The sequence below is a fragment of the Erpetoichthys calabaricus genome, chromosome 7, assembly GCF_900747795.2.
Source record: "Erpetoichthys calabaricus chromosome 7, fErpCal1.3, whole genome shotgun sequence".
In the NCBI taxonomy this organism is placed as follows: Eukaryota; Metazoa; Chordata; class Cladistia; order Polypteriformes; family Polypteridae; genus Erpetoichthys; species Erpetoichthys calabaricus.
Genome location: NC_041400.2, coordinates 153926623 through 153943064, shown reverse-complemented (window position 1 = coordinate 153943064; position 16442 = coordinate 153926623). Strand labels below are relative to the sequence as shown.

The 16442-nt window shown below is 36.5% G+C and overlaps 1 protein-coding gene across 1 annotated transcript in view; it reads right to left on the bottom strand.

The window, feature by feature from the left end:
• Positions 1 to 16442, bottom strand: part of fras1 (Fraser extracellular matrix complex subunit 1) — a 303582-nt gene that overhangs the window by 156761 nt on the left and 130379 nt on the right. Inside the window, 5 exon segments of the mRNA XM_028805595.2 lie at positions 2384 to 2521; positions 2928 to 3071; positions 9043 to 9190; positions 9271 to 9309; positions 9869 to 9958. Coding sequence (XP_028661428.2) covers positions 2384 to 2521; positions 2928 to 3071; positions 9043 to 9190; positions 9271 to 9309; positions 9869 to 9958 — 559 coding nt within the window.

The following is a 16442-nucleotide window of genomic DNA, read 5'->3' as shown; positions in this document are numbered from 1 at the left end:
TTTGACTGATTGAGCACCATTACCACACAAAAGGCACCCATTAAGAAATCACTGTTTGAGGCTAGATATTCCAGGTGACATGCTTCCAGAAGACTATCTGTATGGTCACAGTACTCAACTGACTTTAAACTCTCCAGAACTTCTTCATCAACTAGTATATTTTGAAGAGCTCTTATTCATTTCAGCATTCCCAACATATTTTCAATTCAGATTGTATGGCTAACCAAAATGTAGAAACTTAAAAAGTACAATTTTTCAGGAGATGTGGAATGTGGATAGTGAAAGAGAGAGGGCAATCAAAGACACCAGCAGTATTATGCTGTACAGCTCCTTAACTTAAGACTAACATCTTCCCCTCAGTGCATGTTGCTTTACCACTCATTTCCCATAGATTGTAACAACAGCAAAACGTAACTGATTTGTTAGGCTTTTAAAGTTCAGTTTTTATCATTTAATAAATGTATCCATTGCTTGGTACATGTTATGATATGCTAAATTATCTCTACATAGTTCATCTGTAAAACTAACTCACAATTTTACTACTCAGCCTACTGCCTACAATGAGAGAAAAAATAATCAACAGCAAAGGATTAACCAATAGGAATAGCTTCAGACTGTCGGTCTTGATTGACAAGGGATGAAATTATAATGAAAAGCAACATTCTGAAATAAATAGTGCTGGCATTAAAACAACCATTTGGAAAGTGCCACTTGGAAAAATCCCACTGTTAAATAAAAATGGTCTTTAAAAATAAGGCCATTTTAAAATCTAGCCTGTAATAATTAAATGTAAGGCAACTACATTAATGAACCAAAAAAAAATAATGACATTGTATCTCATAATACTTGGATTACCTGAATTTAATCATGCATTTTTAATAACTCGTTTATATATATTGTTGTACTTTTTCATGTTATAATTTATTTCATAATTTCATTTTTTAATTATTTCATTTTTGGCACAAGTGATATTCCATATAAGAACAAATGTATGCATGTTAAAAAAAATAAAAAAGCAAAAAAGTGCTGCCAGCAATTTTAACAATACAAACAGGGGTCTGTGACATGGAAAAAAAAACTTCTTTTCAAGATATTTTCAAAATGTCTCTACTGAATGATGTAAGAAACATAGCCCGAGTGGACAGATCAACGCTAGGAAAAACCGTATTTAGCCACAAAAACAGCTTAATAATACGTCTGATAAATCTTTGGGTGGTGGAGGCTTTACAAATGACAAATTAAAATTATCAATGTACTTAATTTTCAAAAAGAGGAGCAGTTATATTTTTGATTTATGCTTCTTACACTAAGACATGCCTGAGTTCCTTCAAGCAGCAGACATATCTTTCAGCTATAAAAATGTAAATGAATGATGTATGGTTTAATTATTTTTTTATTACTTTAGAGCTGGAAAAATATCCAAACACTCTGAGTCTGTACTTAGTGAAAAGGCTACATAAAAATAAACTGCATTTATATACTTAACTCCAACAGCACATTTTTGCTCAGCCAATATTCCCTCAAAAACATTGTTATAAAAATACACTTCATATTTTCTCCTTATCAAAATAAACCTCATATACTAACATCAACTATTGTGACACTCCAGAATTTCAGATTTTTGGAGGTGCAAATACAAATTTAAACAATTTTTACCATGTCAATTTTTGCAGAAATTCTAGCACTAGCAATTTTAGGAATTAATAGTACCTTAAAGTTGATATTTTCTTTCCTTTTATAAAAGCTTTTAAATGTGGAAATATGGCATATTTGTTGAGCTGAACATTTAATATTTGCAATAGTGTTTGCTCTCCAGTAAGTGGAGTTTAGAGCTAAGGGCCTGCCTGTCAAGGTTATCTGCAGGGGCTTTGGAGCCCACTCCTTGAATAAGGCACCTATTCACCTGAGAACAGATAAGGTGAGAGAAGAAAAGCCATCTTCAAGACCACCAAATCAGTGGAAAGCGCCTCTCAATGGCTACGGCTCAAGAGAGAAGACAGATGAGGTCAAGTACCTAGTGTGGCAACTGGACACAAACTGGGGTCTGACATGTCCTGGCTGGGTCACCTGGATAGGGATATATGATGCTGAAAGACCTGAAATGGTCAATGGCTCTAGGAACATCACTGATGATGTGTCCAGTAGCATCAGCGGATGTATTTGCACATAGTAATTGTCCTGTATATGCTGCTAACAATTTAACCCTAGCTGAAAGCTATAGTTGCTTCTTTTTCAAACGTTTTGTTCAAGTCAACCAATTTTTTAATTAATTCAATCAAACAAATCCACAGATCTGTGTTCAAATATTCTTTCACAGGTAAAAATCTTACGTTTAACAGAAAAATTTTGATGACAGATTGGAGCATAATCAGTTGGCACTTACGTGAACAATACCCCCTGTAGTCTGCATAGAAACCTTCACCACAATCAGGAACACACTTTCTGTATTTCATCCAAAGACCCTCTTCACACGAATCACATTCAAATTCATTTAGACAAGTGGCACAGGTCTCTTTGCACGCTAAGAAACAATAAGAGATGGGTATAAGTTGGAATACACAGATTACAGCAAAAATGCACAAGATTTTACGTGTATATCAAAATACAACTACAGAGATAAAGTAATAACTAAGTTTATAAAGTTTAAAACAAAGACAAAATAAATAAAAAATACACCACATTTTACTTTCCAGCACAAGCAGTAATCCTCACTTGGTCAACTGAAAAATCAAAATATAAATTGTGTCTAATCTTCTCCTCTGTCCCCACCTGCATGAAATTTGTATGCTATTGATAATACTATGATGACATATTAATATGACTAATTCTTTTTATTTCACGAAATACTGAGATTGAGGAATACCTTCCAATAAACATAAAACAATTTCTGGAAATATTATCTTGTGCTACAACTGCATATACCATACCTTTACATATTCTACCACTTTCATAAAATCCTGGATCACAAGTCTGTACACAGTTGCCATTCTGTAATTTCATCTGTTCATCCATGCAGATTTCACAGTGTTCAGGGTTCTGATAGCAGGTCAAACAGTCAGAGTGACACTTAGCTGTCAAGAAAACAAAATTTCAAAAGAGAAACATCTACATCAATTAATGAAAAAAATTAAACTACAGAATAACAAGATATTGATTAACATCCTCCCAGTCCTCAAAATAACTATTCACTGGACAACCTGTGTGTGATGCATATTAATACTTGAACTCTGAATTCTCACTACTTTGAATTTATTAAAAAAGTAATGTTTAATTACTGTGGTGGGCTGGCACCATGCCCGGGGTTTGTTTCCTGCCTTGTGCCTTGTGTTGGCTGGGATTGGCTCCAGCAGACCCCCATGACCCTGTAGTTAGGATATAGCGGGTTTGATAATGGATGGATGGATGAATGTTTAATTATTCTGTGATTTTCAATGAAGGTTATCTAAGACATTCTGCATAAGGTCAGAGCTTCAAAAATGGCATCTAAACTGTAGCATAAAAAGATTGCCCTCAAATGCTATTTAACTTTAGATCTGAACAGAAGAATAGAATGATAACTCTAGTAAAAATTGGTATTACAATAGTAAACCAAACTTGTTGATTTCAGCTGAGAATGTTGTACTGGATATTTTTTTATTTTATTGTTTTTTTTAAATATTATTTTGTATATCATTAAAACTGTTTATGATTTAATTCTATCTGTGTTTAATTTATTTTAATATTGTGTGGTTTATTTTTTTTATTTTGAATTATGTTAACATTTTTGTATTAGTTTTCTTTGTTCACTGCCCTGTTTTCTTTATGTCTCAAGGTGCAGTGCCACCTAACATTACAACTGGGGGACCACTATCAGCTGTACATAAGCCAAAGTGGCAGAGGGAATAACTACATTTTTTGATCTAGATCAGGGGTCTGCAAGGTGAGCCCTGGAGGGCTACAGTGGCTACAGATTTTTCTTCCAACCCATTTTTAATGAGAGGTCAATGGTTGCTGTTGAAGCACTTATTGTTCAAGTAACATTTGTTTGCTATCATTTTAGTTTTTTCATTTGTTAAGATTCTTCACTTTTAATTGCTTATATTAATCTTAAACAGATGCAGTTTTAATTGCTTATTAGCAATAAGATGCAAATGACAAAGGGACGAGAAGTTCTGGAACCAGCTTGTTTCCATTTGCACCTGTGTGTATTCATCATGAACTACACGGTTTAATAAAATATTTTAAAGTAAACTGGTGAAGATGAGTGCAGAAAAGGTTTAACTAAATTAGAAAAAAGGTTCAGTGCTGGGCCTGTTTTATTTTAGTATAGCTCATTAATTAGAATTCTGTGCTAAACTAAGTGGATCAGTAGATTGCCACAGATGCCACAGTCAACAGACTTCCTGCAGGTGGAAACTGAAAAATCTCAAACTTATACAGATATGTTAAAAGAAATTTGAAAGAAATAATTATAAATATTTACACATAGGACATAAAACTATTGGAAGTAATAGCAAAATGGAGGTTTAGATTATGAAAGTAAATTTTATGAAAATGAATGGGGAGTTCTAGTAGACTCATTATTGTCAAAAACTGTATAATGTACATTAGTGCTTACATTTTTGGGGAAACTAAGATGAAGGGCTATAAGGACATTTAGTGTACAGCATGGCTTCTGAACCCTTTTAGATTCAGAACACAGTTTTACTTGTTTTTACTCTTTGACCTTACCCTTATTTAAACAAGTGAGATCTGAAAATTGAATTGTATGGGTAGGGTGGTTTCAGTTGGTATAATTAGCATGATTACAAGTGAGAAATACATTGAAGAACTTGGGGGGGATTTTTTATGATTATAAATGGGATATTATTAACCGTATACTGTGGTTGAGAAACAATGGTGTAAAACACAATTAAAAAAAAGTTATATTAAGAATGTATGTTGCAAATATGAGACCAAATATATAATAGTAGGTGTAGTTTTTACAAATGCATATTAAAAGGCATATATAACCTATGTGCATATAACAACACTGGAAATAGCATTAAGAAAAGCTACTAGTTATACTAGAACTGAACAGTATGAATTGTGAAGACAGACAGACAGAGATAAATGTTTTTGTTTGCAAGAAACAGAAATTCAGAGGAAACATGAATACAATTAGCTGACTTGAAAGCATTTTATGGATTCAAATTGTTCTATCATGGTGTGAATGGGAGGAGAAATGGGGTAGGGGTTATTCTGAAGGAAAAGTATGTCAAGATTGTTTTGGAGGGGAAAAGAGTGTCAGACAGAGTGATGATTATGAAGCTGAAAATTGAAGGTGTAATGATGCATGTCGTTAGTGCATATGTCTTGCAACTTAGGTGTGCGATGGATGATAAAGAAGACTTCTGGATTGAATTGGATGAAATGTTGGACAATGTACTCAAGGGACAAAGAGTGGTGATTTGAGTGGATTTCAATGGACATGTTGGTGAAGGGAACAGAGGAGATGAGAAGGTGATGGGTAGGTATGGTGATAAGGAGAGGAATGAAGAAGGCCAGATGATAGTGGATTTTGCAAAAAGGATGGACATGGCTGTGGTGAATAAGTATTTTAAGAAGACGGAGGTACGTAGGGGAACATACAAGAGTGGAGGATGAAGCACACAGGCAGATTATATCCTATGCAGGAGGGTCAATCTGAAGGAGATTGAAGACTGCAAAGTACTGGCGGGAAAAAGTGTAGTTAGGCAGCATAGGCTAGTGATCTATAGAATGATGTTTGAGATCAAGAAGAGGAGGAGAGTGAGGGGAGAGCTGAGGGTCAAATGGTGGAAGTTAAAAAAGGAAGCCTGCAAGGTTGAGTTCAGGGAGGAGATAAGATAGGCACTGGGTGGCAGTGAAGAGTTACCAGACAGCTGGGCAACTACAGTAAAAGTAGGACAGAGTAGTAGAGTAGTGACAGCAAGAAGGGTGCTTGGCGTGACATCTGGACAGAGAAAGGAGGAAAAGGAAACCTGGTGATGGAATGGGGAAGTACAGGAGAGTATACAGAGGAAGAGGTTGGCGAAGAAGAAGTTGGATAGTCAGAGACATGCAGAAAGTAGACAAGAGTACAATGAGATAAAGCATAAGGTGAAGAGAGAGGTGGCCAAGGCTAAAGAAAAGGCATATGATGAGCTGTATGAGAGGTTGGATACTAAGGAGAGAGAAAAGGACCTGTACAGATTGGCTAGACAGAGGGAAAAAGCTGGGAATGATGTGTAGCAGGTTAGGGTGATAAAGGATAAAGATGGAAATATACTAACAAGCAAGGAGGGTATGTTGAGCAGATGGAAAGGGTACTTTTAGAGGCTGATGAATGAAGAGAGACAGAAGGTTGGATGAATAGTGAATGAGGAAGTGCAACGGACAAGGACGAAGTAAGGACAGCTATGAAGAAGATGAAGAATGGAAAGGCCGTTGGTCCAGATAACATATCTGTGGAAGCATGGAGGTGTTTAGGAGAGATGGCAATGGAGTTTTTAACCAGATTGTTTAATGGAATCTTGGAAAGTGAGAGGATCCCTGAGGAGAGGAGAAGAAGTGTACTGGTACTGATTTTTAAGAATAAGGGGGATATGCAGAGCTGCAGTACCTTCCTGGGGGATAAAATTGATGAGCTACAGCATGAAGTTATGGGAAAGAGTAGTGGAAGCTAGGTTAAGAAGGGAGGTGATGATTAATGAGCAGCAGTACGGTTTCATTCCAGGTAAGAGCACCACAGATGCGATGTTTGCTCTGAGGGTGTTAATGGAGAAGTATAGAGAAGGCCAGAAGGAGTTGCATTGTGTCTTTGTGGACCTGGAGAAAGCATATGACAGGGTGCCTCGAGAGGAGTTGTGGTATTGTATGAGGAAGTTGGGAATGGCAGAGAAGTATGTAAGAGTTGGTGGTGATGTCTACAGTATGAGTGACAGATGCATTCAACGTAGAGGTGGGATTACATCAGGGATCGGCTCTGAGCCCTTTCTTATTTGCAGTGGCGATGGAGAGGTTGACAGACCAGATTAGACAGGAGTCCCCGTGGACTATGATGTTTGCTGATGACATTGTGATCTGTAGTGAGAGTAGGGAGCAGGTTGAGAACACCCTGGAGAGGTGGAAATATGCTCTAGAGAGGAGAGGAATGAAGGTCAGTAGGAACAAGACAGAATACATGTGTGTAAATGAAAGGGAGGTCAGTGGAATGGTGAAAATGCAGAGAATAGGGTTGGCGAAGGTGGATGAGTTTAAATACTTGGGATCAACCTGTTGTAATGGGGATTGTGGAAGAGAGGTGATAAAGAGACTGCAGGCAGGGTGGGATGGGTGGAGAGAAGAGTGTCAGGAGTAATTTGTGACAGATGAGTATCAGCAAGAGTGAAAGGGAAGGCCTACAGGACGGTAGTGAGACCAGCTATGTTATATGGGTTGATGAAGGTGGCACTGACCAAAAAACAGGAGACAGAGCTGGAGGTGTCAGAGTTAAAGATGTTAAGATTTGCACTGGGTGTGACAAGGATGGATAGGATTAGAAACAAGTACATTAAAGGGTCAGCTAAGGTTGGATGGTTTGGAGACAAAGTCAGAGAGGTGAGATTGCGTTGGTTTGGACATGTGCAGAGGAGAGATGCTGGGTATATTTAAAAAAGGATGCTAAAGATAGAGCTGCCAGGCAAGAAGAAAAGAGGAAGGCCTAAGAGAAGGTTTATAGATGTGGTGAAAGAGGACATGCAGGTGATGGGTGTAACAGAGTAAGATGCAGAGGACAGGAAGATATGGAAAAAGATCAAAAGAAGAAGATGTTCTATGTTCTTTTTTAATATGGCTTTAATGTTTCTTTTGCCAGTATTCTACTTTAGAATTCTCATGTACACAATAAAGTTTTATCTGTTGTCTATGATTATTTGTTTACTTTTCTGATCTCTTAACATTCCAACTTACATTTTACATTATAGATGTTTTAAAGAACACAAAATCTTGTCTGACGGACTATTTTAAAAGGTAAATGCCAGCAACGTTTCTTACTTATAGTAGTTCTTTTTTGGTAAGCCAAATACCTTGTTTTTGTATATTTGACTAGAAATACATAGGCTTTGACAATTCTTTATAATTATTACTAATGACACACCAAATGCTTGTGGGAATTAATATCATAAAACAAGAATCTTGAACTATTGTTTTTAAGCTCCATTTTTATCTCTACATAGATATTGCTACATGTTTCTAGAAGCTGTTGTAAGAGAACTTAATTACAGTCCATACAATTCTATGCTGGAAAGGAAATGAAATATCTTAGAAAGCAAGAGGCATATAATAAAGAGCTAGAACGAGAAAAAAGAAGAATTAAAGAAAGATAGAAAAGATTGGTCAGTGATGATCGTAAAAGGAAGTTACAGGATGGATAGAGGAGGCAGAACCAAGACGGGAGAGAGCCGGTGCATGTAGACGAAAGACAGAAAGTAAGAGAGAGACAGAGAGTAGGCAGACAACCAGGAGGAAGTCCCTCGAGGGAGTGTGTGGCCGACATGTTTTTACAGTATAGACAGCTTCCAGTCATGCAATTTTAACCTCACTTTTATTGGATTATTTCAGTGATATTAACATCCACGAGCATTACTTGTTTATTGAACTTACTGCACTTTTGAACTTTTTTGGTTGTTGATGATTTTAATAAAAGCACTTGGCAACTTGTACCAAGCCCCTTGCTTTTTGTGTTGTGTCCTCCTCTGCTAAGCTCATTCCTTGGGTACTTTATCTGTGGTATCAGGTTCAAGAAGCTCCCTTGAAGGACCCACTAGCGAGGGGGCCAAGCAACAATGTCACATTGCGTTTACTTTTATATATTTCATAACTATCTCTTTAAACTATGATGAATGGTGTATTTAAACATCAATAATATCATTATATTTCATTATATTCTTACTTTTTTCATTTCAAAATATATTTATTCATCATTTCATGAAATCTAAGAAATTTCATTTAAAACTAAACTCACATTTATTATTTATATTAAAAAAAATCCTTTTGTGCCTTTATGTAGCAATTTTATAATACCTGGTTTACAATGTGGGCAGCATTCCCCTTCAGTTGAAACAGCGAGAGTACCGACAGGACAAACTGGACAGATTTTCTGGTAGCACACCACCTGTGAATCTCTACATTCACATTCTCTACAGGGGCCTTCATGGAACTTTTCAAAATTCTGCAGGCAAAAATAAAAAACAAGAATTCACTCCCTGCAAACATGAAGGATCATGGGAAAATAACAATGAGTGTACTTACGGCCAGGTGTTTTTCACCATTTAAGTCTGAATGGATATCCTGCATGTAATAATAATAAATTTACAATGACAGAATTATAGATACTGTATATAAAATAAATGCCACACTACCTTTTAAAAAAAGATCTATCTTGATCCCATACATTTAATCACAAGTTACTAGTGTGTATGAATTTTTGCAACAGGTTCTAGAGAGCCAGAATGAAGTGTAGCACCATGTTTTAAAAGATCATATAAGCAGAATGATTAGAAACTGAGACCCTGATTGACATCTCTCTGCCACTAAACTATCACTAGGTTTGCTACTGTTCATTATGCAAACAAGCACAACAATTAATATATCTGTGCTTCAGCAAACCAAATTTTTCATTCATAATAAACTACATTAAAAAAGACAACTTTTGGTTCAATATTTCTGTTGTCTTACTCTTCATAAAGTATTTTGTCTGGTATCATGGTAAAAGCTTCATCAATTTTTAACAAATAATTTTGTTTAGCTTATACAGTAAATGAAACACACTATCAAAATAGTGTTATCTGTTACACAATAAGATATAAAAATTTATTTTTGCCTTTGAAATTAAATAAACAGTCATTACCTCTTTGCCCATCCCCTTATAAACACAGAAACTGCTTGATGATAAACATTCTGGGCAACACTTGCCAGGTAAATGTATCAGCTCTTCTCCCTGCAAAACAATTGACAAAACTATTAAATAACATTTTGATGATCCAAGGTCAATAGGATTTTTTAAAATGAATTCCTGAGAAGATTGCTTCCTTGAGGAAATGGAATAATTGCATATCCAACAAGTGAAGTTTTAATGAAACATTGCGTAATGAAAAAAAAAAAATACTGTCAAGGTACTATAGTTTATTTTATGTTTTTATTTTTAAATCCTGTTATACAAGATAGAAAGGAGAATTTGGGTATGGTCATTGAACATCTAGGGCCTCATGTATAAACGGTGCACACGCACAAAAATGTTGAGTAAGCCCGTTTCCATGCTCACATTGCGATGTATAAAACCAAATCTTGGCGTAAAGCCACGCACATTTTCACACCAGCTAAATGCATGGCGTACGCATGTTCTCTGCTCAGTTTTGCAAACTGGAGTCGCCCAGCGTCAAAGCAGTTCTTTTGTTCCAGTGTGGTTACCCTTTCTTTTTTAGATCCACAACGCTGACGCGGCTTTATCAAATACACTGTACTTAACCACATATTGTTTATTAGTTTAAGGCATCTGATTGTAATTAACCTGTAACAATATAATGGTCCACGGAATGGCCAAACTATTCCAAATACCATAGCTGCTTTAGCATTGTTACTCTCACTGCACCTTCTCCTTCTTCTTTCAGCTGCTCCCATTAGGGGTTGCCACAGTGGATCATCTTTTTCCATATTACTCTCACTGCACCACTCGGAGTACTTATATCATTGTATCCGAGTGTGGAATCACAGCTCTACAGCAGCTGATCGGAAAAAGAATTATCGGTATACAGCATCAAGAACACGCTGCCTCAGCCATGCGCTATTTGAACTGCTCTCATACAACAAACGCTTCAGAGCCTTTCCTGTACGGACCTCGCGGTTCAGAAACAGTTTCATCCCAAGAACTATAAATGCACTCAATCAGTCCATCAAGTGCTCCTTGTAGAACTGTTTGTACTTATTAGTACAATTACCTCACTGTAAACTTGCAATACAGTTCTAATATTGCACAACCTGAGCCACTTTACAACATTCGTATTTACATATGATGACAATATCATTTTTAAGATGAAATGCAGCAAAATATATTTATTATATTATATAGATAAAATGTTAACATCATTTAAATAATCTATATTGTTAATAATTAAACATGTGAGAACACGGAGCTGGCGCCCCGTTCACGGATTGTTCCTGCCTTTCGCTTTATTCTTGCTGGGGCTTTCGCGACACTGGAAGGATAGCTGGATAGATTAATTAAACATACTACGAAGATATTTCAGTGTTCCTTAAAAGTTTTGAAGAATCAGCGTTCTAAGCTTACAGATGGCTTAACTTCTATTACAGAGCTGATTGTGTGGCAATTGGTTACTTGGAGAAAGAAAAGAAAAAGGAATTGTGGGTTAGTACATTTGTTAAGTACGGTGTTATGCATGAGGCCCCTGGTCTGTCAGCAGTGTAAGCATTTACCAGATGCATGCACTGTAGGGATACCACTAGTAACTACCATATGTTGAACTCAAGGTATTTGGTCTAACAGGTTGACAGTGAACATTTAAATACCAAGGTAAAATATATGTGCTAAACACAGACTGTGACCCTCACGTGAGCACAAGATTCAGGTTCAAACGCTCATTATTTTTTGGACATGTGATCAGAAATGTTATGACAGAATATCAATTTCCCCATACATTTAGAGACAAAAAAAATATTTAATTTTGAAAAGTATAAAACCTATTATACATATATATTTAAGGGGAGGGAGTTTTGGGATCCCTTCTCTATAATTCATAAAGCATTAGTTTGATTTTTCCAATAAAATAAAATATACAGTAGTAAGAATGTTTGAAACAGAAAAATAACAGGAACTGGTTGCATAAATATAATTAAATGGGTATATTCCATTAACTACAACAACTGATTTCTAATTAAACAAACTAGCTTGAATGAAAACATGTAGTCACCACGACATCCATTGTCAGTGTCCAGGTCAGCCATTTCTGCGAGAATGGATTCAGAGAGAGGGTAAACACAACATCAGTGGAAGTAAAGGATGATGACATGAGGTACAAGGGTCTTACACAAAAGGGAGAGAGATTTGGAGCATCGACTGATACAATGCGTTGCCACACCCACCATATGACAAGCCACCTCAGAATCCCTGATTAGGACCGGAGAGCAGCCATGCAACCTGTGACACCTCAGCACTACACTAGTTCGAATAGAGTTTTTTTATTTTTGTTTTTTACAGTGGCTGAAGTGCCAATCCTGCCACCAACCACCAAGTTTTCCCTGCAAGCTGGAGGGCCTGTCTGCAGGGCTGGATGCAGATTAACATCATACCCAGAACAGAGCAATTGTAGATTAAAGGCCTTGCTCAAGGGCCCAGATTCTGGCATTTACGGGATTCAAACCGGCAACCTTTTGAGTGCCACCGCAGATCCCTAGCCTCAGAGCCACCACTACACCTAAACAAAAGAAGCTCAAAACTACAGAGACAGCAGGAAGGAAAGTTTGGGTGCAGCAGTGAGAAAGATGGCCAATTTTCTCCATCATGAACTTGGCTTAAGCAGGCTTGATGGGTAAATGAAGAAATACACACAAAAAACAAACATTCTTTTTTGATACCATTTGAGTTTGAATATATTATATATAAATTAATATGCAAAAATAAAAATGTTACATCCTACCAAAAGTAACCCCTACTTGCAGTTTATAAATGCAAAACATAAGATGCATCTTACACCACCTGCATAAATTTACCAGTGTAAATAATTTATTCAGATCTGACCTTTCATGGCCAGCTTTGATTTAAGTCAGGCAAGGTACTTTTGTTCTGTGTAAATGTAACATTTCATTACTTATTTGAAAGTTTGCTGCTTTTCTAACAAGCAATAGGAGTCATTAAAGAAATCTAACCACATATGAAACTGAAGCATAATGTTATGCTTTTTCAGAAAGGTCAGTTCCAAAAGTGTTTCTAAATATTGCAACATAGCAACCATGGGTTGCTGGCATCAAGTTACAATTTATTTTAAGAAAAAATAAAATAACACATTTGCATTTAACACTTCAAACTCACCTGTAAGGTGTTTGAATTAGGATATAATACAGTTTTTCTTAAAACTTAACAGTAGGCCTAATGATGATTAACAGTCATGCAATAATAAGTCAGTTAGAGGTATCATTTAAAATCATTGCCAAGCTCCTACTGTATTTGCAATACTGAGACAGGACTGTCCAACAGAAATAGGCATCTTTTTTTCTTGCACTGCTGGACAGGGTAACTGGTATTCTCTTAAGTACATGTAACATATTCTAGAATGCTGAAGGTGGTTAAGAAACAGCACAAGAGAAAGATACTGTAGGTACATAGTGTTCTATGTGTGTTTGCAACACAGCTCCACAGTTTCCATTATTCTTTTTGTGTTCAACCATAATTCACTTCCTGCTTAACATTAGCCTTTTTATTAAAGAACTGTAACAATGAAATAAATTATATTTAAGTGAAGCTGTTTGAACAATAAAAGTAAATGTGCCCTGACCTAAAAATTAAAATAGTATATAAAGCTCTTTGGCTAGAAAATTAGCAACAACATTATCTGAAAAAACAGAAATGAAGTACACAGGAAATACTACACAGACTTGGTAAAAACCAGGCAACAGACTTGCACTTTCATTTATAGTTCAATACATCTGAATATTTCTTATTGTAATTTGAATTTTGTTTTATGAATTTCAGTTCTGTTGAGCTTACCGACTTACAATAAGTAGGGCACAGTTGAGTCAAACATTCTATCAGCACAATACTAAAAGCATTAAGATTTAGAAGTAAAATACATTACATCCTAACCAATATCTATTTTCTGGCTGGTATGTAAACAGAGACACAATTATGACATAGCTCCACTCGTATTAAAACATCACAGGAAACAAACTAGAGGCAAAGGCTCAGCAGGTTTATTTTAGAAAAGCATTAATGACTTTTTGCCAGGTTCTAAGCTGCTTTGCATAACTTTTTGTAAAGAAAATCAGATTTTTGCTCATTTTAGGGAGGAGGATGGTAGGGCTGCACGATTAATCTTTGTTTTCTCATGATAACGATATTTATGACCCACGATCAGTTAATAAATATCGTCGAGATTTTACAGTATAAAGACCAAACTGTTTTTTATGGGCTGAGTTTACGGATTGGACTGCGTCACTATGACGTTACTGCGTCTAGATTGCAAGCGCTTTCTGAAGCAGTAGAAGTCAATAGCAGCAATAACAGTCAGTCAGAATAAACATATGATGGCGGAGCAACGTGAGGAAGGTGCAGAAGTGCGATCGTTAGTTCCTAAAAAGGGGTCATACTCAATTGTCTGGAACTATTTCGGTTTTGAGGAATGTGATGTTGATCAGGTACGAGTCTTGTGCAAACTTTGCTCCTGTTCCGTCCAAACGTCCCAAGGTAACACAACAAACCTCATCAACCACCTTAAAAGCCACCACAAAGTACACTATCAAGAATTTCAACGACTGAAGGCACAAACAGCAACAACAAAAAATTACCAGCCATCCACAACACAGACAACAATATCAGGGACATTGTTCAACGCAATACCATATCTGCCTAGCTCGCAAAGACACCGGGAAATAACAGAGGCGATCACGTACCATATAGCCAAGGATATGTGTCCAATAACCACCGTGAGCAGTGAGGGGTTTAAAAAAATGATCGCAACACTTGATAAAAGATATAGCATTCCCTCACGCAACCATTTTTCCAATGTTGCGCTGCCCTCGCTGTATGCGAAATGCCGAAAAGAAATAGAAAGAGAAATTCTCAGGCTCAGCCTCGAATATTTTGCTGCCACGACCGACTTATGGTCAAGCAGAACTGCAGAACCGTATTTGAGCTTGACAGTTCATTTTATTGACAGCGAGTTTGAGATGAAAAGCAAGCTTTTGCAAACTTCGTTTTTCCCACAAGACCATACAGCGGAGTTTATTGCAGTGGGCCTCAAAGAAGTGATGTCCGCTTGGGGCTTGGTGGAAGAAAGACTTGTGTGCATCACAACGGACAACGCAGCTAATATGATTAGGGCAGCATCTGTGAATAACTGGCCGAGGCTACACTGCTTTGGTCACAGACTTCATTTAGCCATCGGTAAGTTGTATGTTTTTTTCCCCAGATATATTGAAACAATTTGACAATTTAAAAATATTAATTGTTGTTGTTGTTTTAGTGATATTATAATCAGGGGTGCACATAACTGGTACGCAGGTATGCATGCGTGGCAAAAATGATGAAAGCGTAACGTCATTTTGTTACTACAGCGCTTTCGCGTACAAAACAGAAGAGCTCTTGACTGTGACCGTTTTTTGACAGCGTGTGATTAAAATTTCACCTTCACCATTTGTTTTATGTCCTTTCGGTTTAGGTACTGTGTTTATGTTCGAAAAGTGTTTATTCCTCCGACTCAGGACCCTATTCTGCACCGGCGGAAAGCACCATACAAAGTGGTTTCGTTTTGAAATAAAATAATTTTGCGTGTTTTCCGCTTGTGGCAGTGGTAATTTTTAAATGAGGCGCAGCTGTGCGCATTTTCAGCTACTTTAAGACGGCCAAATGACAGTGCGCTCTTCACCAACAGTCTTTAGTCAGTGACGTTATTTATTAAACGATATTTAAGCACCACACACTCACGTGATATTAGATACGTACTCAAATAGCATTTTATTTTATTTCGGTTTTATCACAAAAGAACAACTGATTCTTTCATACCATTTTTAATGAAATGCAATACATTTGTTTAATGCATATTACGCTCAAGATGCAACCTTGTGTTCCGTCAAGTTGCACAATGACGATAAAAATCACAAAACCTTAAGGGAGCGATCTGCACTTATTAAGACCTCGCTGCGGAGTACGTACCAAACACCAGCTCCTGCTACTCACCTGAGGAACACACTCAAAAAGTTATGTGCACCCCTGATTATAATGACACATTATAATGACAATGAGTCATATGTCTACAGTATAATAATCATCATTTTTATTCTGCTAATCTATCAAATTAGATACATTTAAAAGTTAAAAAATATTTGATTAGTCAAATACTATTATGTTAATATTTGTGAACCCAGATGAGTTTAGAATAAGTGAGTGTTTATTATTTATTAATAAATGTTTGATAATTGTCTTATGTAGGTGTATATAATTAGTGAAATAAAAAACATTTTTTTTTTTTATTTCTGATCAAAAGTTGCATAAACAACAAGAGTCTTCCTGTGTCTTACTGTTTTTTTTTTCTGATCATGAATATTTCCTGAAGAGAATGCCATGAAGGATCCAAGAATTGACCGGGCTGTGGGGCTCTGTAAAAAGTTGGTGAGCTCCTTCTCTTACAGCTGGAAGCGTAAGAGAGAGTTTTTAGCTGCACAAAAGGAGATGAAACTCCCAGAGCACTCACTGA